Source organism: Nannospalax galili, unplaced genomic scaffold, assembly GCF_000622305.1.
Source record: "Nannospalax galili isolate Female #2095 unplaced genomic scaffold, S.galili_v1.0 scaffold137, whole genome shotgun sequence".
Taxonomy (NCBI): Eukaryota; Metazoa; Chordata; class Mammalia; order Rodentia; family Spalacidae; genus Nannospalax; species Nannospalax galili.
The window spans coordinates 2,184,202-2,199,430 of NW_008340203.1; the positions used below are offsets into that span (position 1 = coordinate 2,184,202).

Genomic DNA, 15,229 nt, shown 5'->3' on the forward strand with positions numbered 1-15,229 from the left:
CCACCCACATGCATACATTCACAAGCACACTACACACATATACACATGTGAAAACAACAACAAAACCCTCAGTTTCCTTTATTCAGGGACAGTGAGTTTACATACCAGCATAGTACCATAGGCACTATATAAATTCTCTGAAATTCTGTGTTGTGGACAGAATTTTTGCATGCCATTTTTCTCTAATAATGTATAATAAAAATTGTTTTATTATTATTTTTTAATCTCAAAAGAATGTCATAGCTATAGAGAATGCCAAGTTGGCTCAGATGTTATTGTGATCTGTAGGTCACTTTATATAAATAATTAGTGTTCAGGCTGGAGAGATAGCTCAGTGGTTAAGAGCACTGGTTGCTTCTGCAGAGGACCTGGGTTCAATTCCCAGAACCCACATGGCAGCTAACAACCATCTGTAACTCCAGTTCTAGGGGAATCTGATGCCCTCTTCTGACCTGAGGGCATTGCATGATATGGGTGCACTCACATACATGCAGGCAATGCATTCATACACATAAAATGAAAATAACAATTAGTGTTGATTAGCACAATGGTTTGTGGTTTGATTGTATTAGTAAGTTAGGGTTACTTTCTGAGACTATTTAAATTGAACATGCTGACTTCAGTGTTCCTAAGACTGTTCTCATACCTTACAGGTTCCGAGCTTCCCTCTATCCCTGTCCTGAGACACCACAAGAGAGGAAAGAAATGGCTTCTGGAGTCAATACCAGGATTGATGATCTCCAAATGGTATACAGAGGACTTAGGAATTTGCTTTTGTGAGCTATTAAAGAGGTGGGGTATTCTTCTCCCATGAATCCTTAATAGTTTGTTAAGGCAGCTGCAGCAGTTCAGGATACCAAAAAAAGAAATGTGCATGGAGAATAAGTTTCCTGGGAGCTAGTAAAAGTCCCAGGGAATGACTGTTAAAAATAACATTAGTTGCTGGGCTTGGTGGCGCACGTCTTTAATCCCAGCACTCGGGAGGCAGAGGCAGGCAGATCTCTGTGAGTTCAAGGCCAGCCTGGTCTACATAGTGAGTTCCAGGACAGCTGGGGCTACAGGGAGACCCTGTCTCAAAAAGACCAAAAAATAAAATAAAATAAAATAACATTAGTCACCTCAAACAAGAAGGGAATGCTATGCGTTTGGAATTGTTATTGCTTATTCAGTTCCCCTCTACTTTATGAGTCTGAAATGCTTTTTACAATAATTTTTTTAAATTTATTTTTTATTTTATGTGTGTGAATGTATTGCCTGCATGTGTAAGTGCACCTGTGTTGTGCAATGCCACGAGGTCAGAAGAGGGGGTTGGATCCCCTAGACCTGGAGTTACAGATAGTTGTTGGCTACCATGTGGGTGTTGGGAATTGAACCTGGGTCTTCTGCAGAAGCAACCAGTGCTCTTAACCACCAAGCCATCTCTCTAGCCCTGCAATAATAGTTTTTTTAAATGTATGCTGAATTAAGAAAAAGAAAAATCACTGGGTGTAGTGGCACACACCTTTAATCCCAGCACTTGGGAGGCAAAGGCAGGCAGATCTTTGTGAGTTCAAGGAGGCCAACTTGGTCTACATAGCAAGTTCCAGGCCAGCTGGGGCTACAGGGAGACAAAAAAAAAAAGAAAAAAAAAGAAAAAAGGAAAAAAAAGAAGAGTGGGGCGTGGTGGCACATGCCTTTAATCCCAGCACTGGCCTCTAACTCACAGAGGTCCCCCTGCCTCTGCCTCCCAAGTGCTGGGATTAAAGGTGTACAGCAACATGCCTAGCTTCTGTAAGCTACTTTTAATAGTGTATTGTCTTCTAGTCACCTTTGAGCTTAACCACACAGTCCAAAGAGTCCAAAGCTGACTTTTGAACCCAATAAGATACTGTTGGATTTTCACCATTTTGCAATGTGAGGGTTATTCCCACCATAAGCATCACAGGGTTCTAAGGGAAGAGTCATGAATTATGCATAGTTCAAAGAAAAAGTGGCCGCTGAGACTTGTTCCCTTTTGAAAGGATGTGGCAATCACTTACTTCTCTTAAAACATGAGTAAGCCCACTTCATCCCAAAGACAGTTCTTTCTAGCAGTAGCAAAGTTATCACAGACATGTGATAGCTCCCATCTCATCTTCCCCTCCAATTCCCATTGTATCTGACCCACCAGCTTGGCCTGTGCTACCCTCTACCTACTTCTTTAAGTTCAGGTTCCAAGTGTAAAGTCACTGATCTTAAACAGTACATGCAAAAGCCGTGCTGTGTATGTTATGCCTTGAATTAGTGGCAAAATTGAATATTGAGAGAAAAGCTAAAACCTATTTTCTCAGGTTTGTCTTCAGCTTGAAATTAAATATAGATCATTGTAATTAGAACCCTCTTCCTTCTTTTCCTTCCTTCCTTCCTCCTTCCTTCCCTCCCTCCCTCCCTCCCTTCCTTCTTTCTTTTCTTTTCTTCTGGTGGTTCTAGGACCTAGGGTGTCATGCATTCTAGGCAATTTCCTCTACCACTGAGCTATGCCCTAAACCCCAGAACTCTAGTTAGGAGCATAATTCAGTGATAGAGTACTTGTATAACATGTACAGTGTTCTGGCTTCCATCCTCAGCACTGTAAATATACCTTGCTAGAGGAAGAATTAATTCAGGTTCTGGCAGCCCTTCTTAGAATGCGCTACCTCTTTGCCATTTCTGTCCTGTGATCTAAGACTTGTGTTCGAAATATTCCTTCCCTGTTCCTTTCTCTCCCAAAAGGTTCTGAATCAAACTGAGGATCACCGTCAAAGGGTTCTGCAAGCAGCTGCTAAGAATATCCGGGTCTGGTTCATCAAGGTGCGGAAGATGAAAGCTATCTACCACACCCTGAACCTGTGCAACATAGACGTGACCCAGAAGTGCCTGATTGCAGAGGTCTGGTGCCCTGTCACTGACCTCGACTCCATCCAGTTTGCACTTAGAAGAGGCACGGTGAGTCTCCAGTTAGCAATGAAGCTTGTGGCTGAGAAGAGAGCTTCCTAGTAATCAGTTCCATATTTATGGTGTTTTTACTTTGGGTTTTTTTTTTTTTTTTTTTTTTTTTTTTTTTTTTGGTCTTTTTGAGACAGGGTCTCTATGTAGACCAGGCTGGCCTTAAACTCACAGAGATCCACTTGCCTCTGCCTCCCGAGTGCTGGGATTAAAGGCATGCGACTTCAGAGTTTTTTTAAAACATATTCTTTTTGTATATTTTGTATATTGTTTAGGGTACTGGCCTTATTTTCCAGATGTGGAAGCTGTAGTTCAATGACATGAAATGATTTGGTTGTGCCCATGATGCCTCAGGGCAGACCATGAGGAGAACATCAGCTTCCTGACCCACTCTTGTTTGACTTCTGCTTGATAGTTAATTAGAGCAACTGCTTTCTCTAAAATGCTGATCTGAGGGCCAGGAGGGGTACAGAGATATACCAAATTTGTCTAAGTATCTTACATTTTGTTGAAAGAGGCTGAATACAGACATAGAAGACAGTCTGTGCTTAGTGGGATATGTGTGTTGGGGGAAAGTAGAGCTTTCCTAATTAATGTGACCAGAAAAAGCTTCAAGGAAAGGTGGCATTTGGTAGAACTAGGGTGTAGCTCAATATTAGGGGATTTACTTAGCATGTGCAAGGCCCTAGGTTCAGTCCCCAACACTGCAAACCAATAAGCAAACAGTAAAAAGGGGACATGTGATTAAGGACTTGAAGAATGGGAAGATGCTTCTCAGCAGTGATAAGAAGAAAACAGTGTGAGCAGGGTTGGAGAAGTAGGTTGGTCTCACCTAGCAGGAATGAAGCCCTGGTTTTCTCTCCAGCACTGCATAAGCTAAGTTTCATGATATAGTTTTATAATTCTAGCACTTGGGAGGTGACAGCAAGAGGATCAGGAGTTCAAGGTCATCTTCAGCTAGATACTGTGAGTTTGAGGCCAGCCTGGGCTTGTCTCAACAAACAAACAAACAAACAAACAAACAAACAAACCAAACAGTGTGGACAAAGACTGGAAGTAACAGCATAGTGGTACACGGTTAGGCAAATTCAAGAATTAAAATGGTTTAGTAAGATTAGCAGCTAAAGTTGCTTAGTGGTTAAGAGCAGGTACTGCTCTTGCAGACCCAAGGACCTGAACTCAGTTCCCAAGCACCCACATCAAGCAGCTCACAACTGCCTACAACTTCAGCTCCAGGAGCATCCAATTCCTCTGGCCTCCATGGGTACCTGCACTCATGTACACATACCCCCACACAGGTACACATGCATACATATAATTGAAAATAATAAAATAAAACCAAGCATGGTGACACATGCCTGTAATCCCAGCACTCAGGATCTCTGTGAGTTTGACACATAGCAAGTTCTAGGCCATCCAGGGCTGCACAGTAACACTTTGTTAAGCACTGCCTCAGATACATTGAAGCCTAGTTGTGATTGATTTTTTAAAGATGTGAGACAGTGAGTAAATTAGCTGTGAAGGAGTGTGATCCAAGCAGATCTGAAAGTGTAATCTGCTGATAGTGGTGATGAGTGCAGAGAATCTGAGTGTGTGGCCAGTCAGGAGGCTCCTGGGGACATGGAGTAGTCCTTGCTGAGGCCCTCAGGCAGAACTAGGCAAAAAAAGATGGACTGTGAGGCACTGTAAAGGAAAATATAACTAGGTATCTTCATTTTTCTAATAAGGTACAGAGGCAAGAATTAAAGATGTTTCTGAGGTACCAAAGCTGTGTGTGTGTCCCAGAGGATTAAGGCTCCATTCATGAAAGTTAGGGCTCAGCAGGTAGGGCCTCTAGATGGGAAGGATGACAAGTTCAACTGCAGTCACACTGAGGCCCTGGGCAGAATATCATGTGGAGATGTCAAGCAAACCTCAGGGCAGGGCAGAGCTAACAAGGTAAGTCTCAGTGAGACTGAGACCTCAGAGGAGATCTTGGAAAATAAGCAGACCCTCAGAGATCTGCAGCATTACTGGGTGGGCAGAAGAGAAAGAGCCAAGAGAGAAGGAGCAGTTAGCAAGCTGGAGGGCGCTCTGAAGGAATAGAGACTCTCCCTAAGAGAAAGCTCGTGTCTGCCTGCCTGTGAGAAAAGAGCCAGTCACTGCCTGAGCATGCTTAGCTGAACTGCAGGGGAATGAAGAAGGGGAGGAGGGGCAGAGTGTGCTTGATTTTCCTGAAAAATAGGGGAAAGAGTATCAGTACAGACAGGTGAATACGGAGGAGGTTCAACATTATTTATTTATTTATTTATTATTTATTTTGAGATGGAGTCTGGCTTTGTTCTCCAAGCTGGTCTTAAATCTCTTGAGTTTGGCCGGGCGTGGTGGCGCATGCCTTTAATGCCTTTAATCTTGGCACTCAGGAAGCAGAGGCAGGCAGATCTCTGTGAGTTTAAGGCCAGCCTGGTCTACATAGTGAGTTCCAGGCAGCTGGGGATACAGGGAGACCCTGTCTCAAAAAGACCAAAAAAAGACTTAATTGAAATTGTCCATTGTCAAGATTATATCTAGCCCTAGTTTTTCCAAAGACTGAGAAAGTTATGAAATGATCTTAATTTTTATTAGTTTAATTTAAATAGAACATATATAGAAGATATATGTTTTATGTGTGTAGTTTGATGAATTTTGATACAGCTATACACTTCCATGGCCCCACAAGGACAGCCTAATTCTGACATATGCTGGTGTTTCCCAGGAACACAGTGGTTCCACCGTCCCCTCCATTCTGAACAGGATGCAGACAAACCAGACTCCACCAACCTATAACAAAACCAACAAGTTCACATATGGCTTTCAGAACATAGTGGATGCATATGGAATTGGAACTTACCGAGAGATAAACCCAGGTAAAAAGTAATAAATCTTTCCTTCAGCAGCAGGTGTTCACAGCCTACAGGCTACACGGGTCCCAGGAGTTATCAGTGTAGTCCAACAAGAAACTGAAACGTGGTTAAAATGTTATGAGGGGGTGGTTTCTCCCCCCCCTTTTATTTATTTATTTATTTTTTGGACTTTTTGAGACAGGGTCTCCCTGTAGTCCCAACTGGCCTGGAACTCACTGTGTAGACCAGGCTGGCCTTGAACTCACAGAGATCCGCCTGCCTCTGCCTCCCGAGTGCTGGGATTAAAGGCGTGTGCCACCACGCCTGGCCTTTTTCCTGCATTTTTTTTCTAATTTTATTTATTATTTTTATTTTATATGTATGTGCGTATTGCCTACATGTAGGTAAGTGCACCTGTGTCGTGCAGTGCCCTCAGAAGACAGAAGAGGATGTTGGATGCCCTGGAACTGGAGTTACGGACAGTTGTTAGCTACTATGTGGGTGCTGGGATTCAAACCCGGGTCTTCTGCAAGAACAACCAGTGCTCTTAACCACTTCTCTTCAGATCCTATAAGCCTTTCACCTTTTCCTGCATTTTTAAAAACTCAGTTGTGGGGCTGGAGAGATGGCTCAGCAGTTAAGAGCAGTGGCTGCTCTTGCAGAGGACCCAGGTTCGATTCCCAGCACCCACATGGTGGCTATGAACCGTCCTTAACTCCAGTTCCAGGGGAATCTGCAGCCCTCTTCTGACTTCCATGGCATCGTATGACACGGGTGCACTCACACACATGCAGGCAATACACTCATACACATAAAATAAAAATAATAAATAAAATGTTAAAAAAACCCCTCAATTGTGTAGTTCTCCAGCAATTTTGTCACAATATCCAAAGGTCTAACATGTCTGCTACTAGAGGCTTTTCTTTAACCCTTTTAACATTTCACTCTTAAACTGTTGGAAAACTGCTTTGAAGATGTCCAGACTGCAGTTCATGTGTAAGTCCTGTGAAAATATGCCTGTTCAACATAAGCAGAACTATCACCATATAACCCTTCAATAAGAGCTCATTATTGGGGCTGGGCATGGTGGCACACACCTTTAGTCCCAACCCTCAGGAGGCAGAGGCAGTCAGATCTCTAGGAGATTGAGGCCAGCCTGATCTACATAGAGAGTTCCAGGCCAGCTGGGGCTACAGGGAGACCCTGTCTCAAACCAACCCCACCAAAAAAGCCTCGTTACTAGATTTTTGCATGTGGCGTCACCTGGCCTTCTCTAGCCATATGCTTGGAGGAGCTTCTTTAAGCAAAATGTCTTTTCAAGATGTCTTATATTTTAGAATGATTTCTTCCTAGCTTCCCTGTTTCCAAGGCTAGACATTAGATAGAGCACTATTAACTATTTTTCAACACAAGCTCAGTCTCTGTTGTGTTCAAAGAATTACTCATTTGGGAGTCTGGGCATTTGTTTCCAGCCTGGAGCCTTGGGCAGGACCTGCTTTGCTCTGGTTCTGAGCTTTCCCTGTTGCCTGGTAGCTTTACTCAGCTCAGAAATGGTTGCTGCACAGACAGGACAGCTGGCCTGTCCCAGGAGTAGAGCCCCAAAGTTTGGAAGAAGGACACAGAACAAACCAGTGTTACCAGGACTACTCCTTCGTTTCCTGAGGCCTTCTTAGTTTAGAATGGTAGCTGTCACACACATCCTATCCGCTGCTTTGTGAGGCTGTGTGGATCTTGCTATGATAGATTTTTTTCCCCGCGAGACCATTCATCTAGCCGCTGAGGAAAAAGCCACCGTATGTTGGCCTCAGAGTACTGGCAAGAATGGAGTATTTGGTGAATCATGCTTTGATGTTCTTTGTGGTTTTCTCTCTGGTTTCTTTATAGCTCCATATACCATCATCACTTTCCCTTTCCTGTTTGCTGTAATGTTTGGAGATTTTGGGCATGGCATTTTGATGACCCTTTTTGCCGTGTGGATGGTGTTAAGGGAGAGCCGGATCCTCTCCCAGAAGAACGAGAATGAGGTAATGTTTAAGTGACATCTGCACTGGACTAAAATTTTATAATTTCTCCGTCATTCATTATGAAAATAATAATCTAGATGTCCATGAATTAAAGATTTATTAGCTTAGAGGTTGTTTTTTTGTTTTATTTCCATAGCTGAGGACTGAACCCAGGGCCTTCACTCCCTAGACAGGTGTTCTACCAATGAGCTAAATCCTCAGCCCCATGAATTTATAAAAATAGAAAAGTTAAGTTTGTTTGAACATTGAAGAGGTCATGCACTATACAAGTGAATCTATCTTAAGCATTATTTTTATTTCATTGTGATACTGAGGATTGAAGCTATGACCTCATCCTGGTTAGGTAAGTGCTCTTCTGTGGAGCATCTTCCAAAGCTGTTTTAGCCTTATAGCTTGATCTTTAGTTCAAAGTCTAAACCAGAATGGGGTAAGCTACTGCAGGAGCTTGTATACTGTAAAGAATGTTGTCATGCAGCGGCTGCAAGCAGGACCCTCACCTCACTCTTTCTTCTGCTTCCCAGATGTTTAGCACTGTGTTCAGTGGTCGATACATCATCCTCCTGATGGGAGTCTTCTCCATCTACACTGGTCTCATCTACAATGACTGTTTTTCCAAGTCTCTTAATATCTTTGGGTCATCATGGAGTGTACGGCCAATGTTCACTTTAGGGAATTGGACGTAAGTTGCAGAAGCTAAAAGCCCAAGCTAATTCCTTTTATATTCAACTCTTATAGGATGGACAACAAACAACCCTTTAGGAAGTAGTTGAAGAAATCTGTTTTAGAAGGATCTCTTTTTAAAAATTATTTTGGTCTTTTTGAGACAGGGTCTCCCTGTAGCCCCAGCTGGCATGGGACTATGTAGACCAGGCTGGACTTGATCTCACAGAGATTCGCCTGCCTCTGCCTCCCAAGTGCTGGATTAAAGGCCATAACTACAGTTCCAGGGGATCTGACGCCCTTTTCTGACCTCCACAGGCATTGTACAACATGGGTGCATCTACATACATGCAGGCAATATACTCATACACATAAAAATAGAAAATAAAATATTAAAAAATAAAAATATTTGTTATTTTTATTTTTTATGTGTATGTATCTGTTGCCTACATGTATGTAAGTGCACCCATGTCATTGCAGTACCCACAGGTCAGGAGAGGATGTTGAATCCCCTGGAACTGGAGTTATGGATAATTATTAACTGCCATAAGGGTGCTGAGATTTGAACCTTTGCAAGAGTAGACAGTGCTCTTAACCACTGAGTCATCTCTCCAGCCCCCACCTTTTATATGTATATATATATATATATGTGTGTGTGTGTGTGTGTGTGTGTGTGTATGTACATGTGTGCATGTGTGTGTGTGTGTATAGGTCCAAGGTGTACATGTGTGCGTGTGTGTGTGTATGTGTGTGTGTATAGGTCCAAGGTTAACTTGGTGTCTTCCTTAATTGTTCTCCAGCTTACATATTGAGGTCTGTGGGGTCCCTTGCTAACCTTGGAGCTTGCCATTTCAGCTAGGCTAGGTAGCCAACCTGCTTGACTTTGCCCCCCTATGAAGACTGCTGCTACCTGGGTTCTGGGGGTGCAAACTCAATACCTGCTCAGCCAACCCACAATTCTTCCTTTTTTATTGAGAAGTCAGGATAGCATAGTCATTTCTTTTGTGATCAGTTTCTAGACCTTGTAGTTTCTCTTTCTCAATAAAAAAATAAATAAGACTTTTTTCTCCTAACACCATAGGGAAGAAACACTTCTGGGAAACCCTGTACTCCAGTTGAACCCAGCCATACCTGGAGTTTTTGGTGGACCATACCCATTTGGCATTGATCCAGTAAGAATACCTCTTTTCCTGTATGTTGCTGGCTCCCAGAGATTTTTGTTTGTTGTTGGCGCTAAGAATTGAATGTAAGGCCTTGTGCATGCTGGACAGGTGCTCTATGGCTTGAAATATATCCCAGGCCTCATTTTACTTGTTCGTTTGTTTGTTTCATTTTGAGACAAGTCTCATTGAGTTGCTTGGACTGGCTTTCAACTCACTCCGTAGCTCAATCGGGGCTTGAACTTTTGATCCTCTTGCCTCTGCCTCAAAGTTTTTAACTGTGATCCTGAAATGAGAGAATTAAGGTGAATATAATTAAAGGGCGTGGTGGCACACATCTTTAATTCCAGCATTCAGGAGGCAGAGGCAGGTGGATCTCTGTGAGTTCAAGGCCAGCCTGGTCTACATAGTAAGTTCCAGGACAGCTTTGGCTACAGGGAGCCCCTGTTGCAAAAAGATGAAAAGGAAAAAAAAAAAAAATTACTAAATTAATTTTGCCTTGAGATTAGGATTAGGATAAGAATTTCCACTAATTTCTGAAAAGAACCTAAACATACTTCTGCCATTTTGTTCTATGTATTTATGCAAAGCTGAATACTACCATTGATAAATATAAAGTCGAAGTATTGACAAAGCCTGAAAAATTTTAAAGATGTTTTACATTGTACAGGATCAAATATTCACCCAAGTTTAATTCTTTTGTTTTTTTGAGACAGGGTCTCACAAAGCCCAGGTTTGCCTTCAACTTAGTATGAAATAGAGTAGAGTCTTGAACTCCTGATCCTCATGCCTCTACCTCCTGAATGTTGGGATTATGTGATGTGCCACCATGCCCAGATTAAGATTTAATTATTTATTTACATTATAAGCATATTTGGGACTGGAGAAATGACTCAGCAGTTAAGAGCACTTACTACTCATCCACAGGACCCAAGTTCAGTTCCCAGCACCCATATCAGGTGGCTGGCAGTGCCTGTAACTCCAGTTCCAGGGGGATCTGATGCCTCTGGTCTCCTTGGGCACGAACATATACAGACACATAAGTAAAAATAATAAAAAGTGGACTGCATAGCAAGTTTCAGGCCAGCAGGGCTACATAGTGAGACCCTCTCTCAAAAACAAAGAAAGAGAAAGAGATTTATTTTCATTGTTTTTAGTTATGTGTGCATGTCTGTGTGTGAATTTGTGCATGTGAGTGCAGGTGTTCACAGAGGCCAGAGGTGTCAGACCCTGGTGGAGCTGGAGAGTTACAGGTAAGCCACCTGATATAGATACTGAGGATTGAATTTGTGTCCTCTGGAAGAACAGTGCGTGTTCTTAACCCCTGAACCATCTCTCTAGCCCCATAAACTTATTTTTTAAATATTCTATTTGTTATTTTTATTTTATGTGTCTGCATGTATTGCCTGCATATAGGCAAGTGCACCCGTGTCATGCAGTCCCGCAGAAGACAGAAGAGACTGTTGGATCCCCTGGAACTGGAGTTACGGACAGTTGTTAGCTGCCATGTGGGTGCTGGGATTCGAACCCAGGTCTTCTGCAAGAACAGCCAGTGTTCTTAACTGCTGAGCCATCTCTCCAGCCCCCCTCATAAACTTATTTTAAAACAATTTTTGGTATATATGCAATTTTATTTGTTAAAGATAGAAGCAAATTTACAGACTAATGAGATGAATGTGCTTATCTTTTAAAGATTTTACTTTTTATCTTATTTTCTAATTTTTTTATATATTTTTTGAGACACAGTCTCACTATGAGCCCTTGCCTGAAATTTGCTATATAGACCAGGATGTCCTGGAACTATATAGAGATCCGCCTGCCTCTGCCTCCCAAGTGCTGGGATTAAAGGCGTGCGCCACCAAGCTGTACTTAAAAGTAAATCTCTAAAACTAAAGATCAAAAAATAAACTTACGATTTATTTTCAGTAAATTTTTATTTGTATACCTATTTTATAAAGACAAAAGGGGTTTCAAGTGAAAAAAGTGTAGGAAGACTTGATTTAGGCTGTGTGACTTGATGTCTCCATGAAGGCAGAGAAAAGAATCTGGACAGTAGCAGGAGTTCTTGGGTGATAAGCGCTATGGCAGGTGATCTGTAACAGATCGGCACATGTGTCCCAGCACGGTGGCACACACCTATAATCCCTACACACTTGAGAGATGGAGCATTGTGAGTGTCAGGAGGTCCTGTCAGTGCGTAGCACTTGCTTAGCATGTACAAAGGCCTGGCACAAAATTAGAAAAAAGAAAAGAAAATCATGGTTGATACTTTAATGGTGTGATGAGCATAATGTAGTCATGGTTTCAAAAGAAGTCTTTACTTTTTAGAGATCCAAACTGAAATGTTTATAGATAAAACAATATACTGTCTCAGCTTTGCTTCTGAGTAATCAGAAGTGGGAGAGTCTGATGACACAAGATTGGCATGAGTCCATAAATTGACATATTGGTTGAAGCTGGCCAATGGGTACATTCAAGAGTTTGTTATACTGTTTTCTCTATTTGAATGTTTAGAATTTTCCTTGATAAAAAGTCCTTTTTAAAAAATAGATGGATACTCTTCTCATTTAAGAATTCTTTATGTAGTACCTTTTTTTTTTCTGGGGTTGTAACAGATTTGGAACATTGCTACCAATAAACTGACCTTCCTCAACTCCTTTAAGATGAAGATGTCTGTTATTCTTGGTATCATCCACATGTTGTTTGGAGTCAGCCTGAGCCTGTTCAACCATATGTGAGTTATTTTGTTCCTGTCATCATAAGACTACTTGTTCAGAGAATACTTCTACTTAAAGAAATCTTAATATCTCATTGCACGACATGGGTGCATTCACATACATGCAGGTAATACACTCATATACATAAAAAAATAAAAATAATAAATAAAATATTTTTTAAGAAAAGAGCACTGAGTGCTCTTGCAGAGGACCCGGGTCCGAGTCCCAGCACCCACATAGGCGGCTATGAATCATCCTTAACTCCAGCTCCAGGGGACTCCAAAGCCCTCTTCTGACCTCCGCGGCATTGCACGACACAGGTGCACTCACATACATGCAGGCAATACACTCATATATATAAAAAAATAAAAATAATAAATAAAATATTTTTGAAAAATAAATCTTAACGTCTTTGGAGATGAATCAGTAACCCAGTATTGTAAAAGCAATTTTCTACAAACCTCATGGTGTTATAATGAGGTTTTTTTTTTTTGTTTTTTTGTTTTTTTTAAATAAATCTTAACATCTTTGGAGATGAATCAGTAACCCAGTATTGTAAAAGCAATTTTCTATAAACCTCATGGTGTTATAATGAGGTTTGGAGGCGGGGGTTGTTTGGGGGTTTTTTTGGTTTTTTTTTTTTGTCTTTTTTGAGACAGGGTCTCCTTGTAGCCCCAGCTATCTTGGAACTCACTATGTAGACCAGGCTGGACTACAAAGATCCGCCTGCCTCTACCTCCCAAGTGCTGGGATTAAAGGTGTGCGCTACCACGCTTTTTTTTTTTTATTTTATGCGCATGAGCATGTTGCCTACATGTATGTGAGTGCACCCGTGTCGTGCAATGCCGCAGAGGTCAGAAGAGGGCTTCAGAGTCCCTTGGAACTGGAGTTAAAGATAGTTCGTAGCTGTTGGGCCTTCGGGACCCTCATATACACGGCATGGAGAAAAATGAGGCCTAATGTAACTTCCTGAGCCTGACTAAAGTTTAGTGACCTGTCTTTGGCCTGTCACTTCTGTGTGGAGGTGACTCAACAGTGCCCTATCTAAGATTGCCTCTGCCCAGTAACAACTGGCGTAATATATTCCCAGTGGCCCACAGTCTTCGCCCCAGATGACACATTCCTATACCCACCCCCTTTTCCACACCCCTTTTGCTTAAACTATATAAGTTGATGCCTGACACAATAAAGTGAGTTCCTGCCTCGACAAGACTCCCCCTAAGAGAGGGACCCAGGCTGGTCCTGGCCTCTCCCCCTGTGCCGTACCTGTTGGAGCGTCCAACAAGTAGCCACCATGTGGGTGCTGGGAATCGAACCTGGGCCCTCTGCAAGAGCGGTCAGTGCTCTTAACCACTGAACCATCTCTCCAGCCCCTATGAGATTTAATATTAGTTCCTTAACAGTTGTAAGTATAAAAAAGATCTTTGAGCCAGGTGTGGTGGCACACACTTGAATCCCAGCACTTAGGAGGCAGAGGCAGGCAGATCTCTGTGAGTTCAAGGCCAGCCTGGTCTACACAGTGAGTTCCAGAACAGCTGGGGCTACAGGGAAACCCTGTCTCAAAAAGACCAAAAAGAAAAAAAAAGAAAAGAAAAAAAGAAAGTAACACTACATAAATGAGTAATTCACAAAGTGGTAGAATTGCCTGCATGTAGGTAAGTGCACCCATGTTGTGCAATGCCTGCGGAGGACAGAAGAGGCTGTCAGATCACCTGGAACTGGAGTTACGGACAGTTGTTAGCTCCTAGAGCCGTTTGAGGCCCAAAAGTTTGGACGTTCAGTTTCTATTGTCTCCACAGTGAGGGGCACTGTATAGGAGCGATCTAGTGAGCATTCCATTTAATGAAGGAGCGCCCCTAGGCCTGTTCGCTCCTTAACGCTGTTTTTTCTTTTTCAGCTATTTCAAGAAGCCCCTGAATATCTACTTCGGCTTTATTCCTGAGATAATCTTCATGTCCTCCTTGTTTGGCTACCTGGTCATCCTTATTTTTTACAAGTGGACGGCCTATGATGTTCACACATCTAAGACAGCACCAAGCCTTTTGATCCACTTCATAAACATGTTCCTCTTTTCCTACCCAGAGTCTGGTGATGCAATGCTGTACTCTGGACAGGTATGTCAGCCCAGGGGAAGGTTGTTGTATGTGGCTACCCTAGATCACAAAGCCAAATGTAACTCTGACCCTAAGAAAGCCTAAAAACACTTTTCTGTATATGATATTTGGTTTTCAGACTATTCTTCACTCCATTCTCCTTGGTCTTCTTAGCTTGGGAAGGTTACTGTGATTTCTGTGTCTAGGAAGCATAGAATTTGCAGGGCTACATGTCACAGGCCTGTAATCCCAGCACTCAGAAAGCCAAGGCAGGAAGGGCCAGAGTTCCGGGCCAGAGTGAACTACATGGTGAGATCTTGTCTCAGACAAATAAATAAGTAAAAAGGGATGGAATTTAGAACTGTGATTTTACAGGGAAATTCTAGGGTTTGTCATAGTATTTGCTAGTTACTTTGACAAATCAAATAGTGTTTTCATAGACCTGTAAAAAAATTACTGTTTGGGGAAAATTTCCTCTGGAGTTGGAAACTGTGTATTTGACTAATGGACTTTTATACGATAACTTTGTCTTGCTTTGCAGAAAGGAATTCAGTGCTTCCTCATAGTAGTTGCACTACTGTGTGTTCCTTGGATGCTGCTGTTTAAGCCACTGGTCCTTCGCCATCAGTATTTGAGGAAGAAGCATTTGGTAAGCATATTGCTATTACTGAAAATTACTAGACTCTTTTTTTTTTTTAAGATCAAGGCAATTCCCTAGAGGATATAATTAATTGTGCACATATGCATGTAATCTTAAAATGCATTTGTGTT

At 42.1% G+C, this 15,229-nt stretch overlaps 1 protein-coding gene across 11 annotated transcripts in view; it reads left to right on the top strand.

Moving 5' to 3' along the window:
- Atp6v0a1 (ATPase H+ transporting V0 subunit a1) overlaps positions 1-15,229 on the top strand; it is a 70,138-nt gene that overhangs the window by 34,720 nt on the left and 20,189 nt on the right. For all 11 annotated transcript variants that reach the window (XM_029564582.1, XM_008835299.3, XM_029564589.1 and 8 more), the window contains exons 9-17: positions 654-747; positions 2,731-2,943; positions 5,678-5,828; positions 7,689-7,828; positions 8,350-8,507; positions 9,570-9,660; positions 12,264-12,382; positions 14,263-14,479; positions 15,000-15,107. In XM_029564582.1, the coding sequence (XP_029420442.1) occupies positions 654-747; positions 2,731-2,943; positions 5,678-5,828; positions 7,689-7,828; positions 8,350-8,507; positions 9,570-9,660; positions 12,264-12,382; positions 14,263-14,479; positions 15,000-15,107 (1,291 nt within the window). The remainder of the gene's footprint in view (positions 1-653; positions 748-2,730; positions 2,944-5,677; positions 5,829-7,688; positions 7,829-8,349; positions 8,508-9,569; positions 9,661-12,263; positions 12,383-14,262; positions 14,480-14,999; positions 15,108-15,229) is intronic.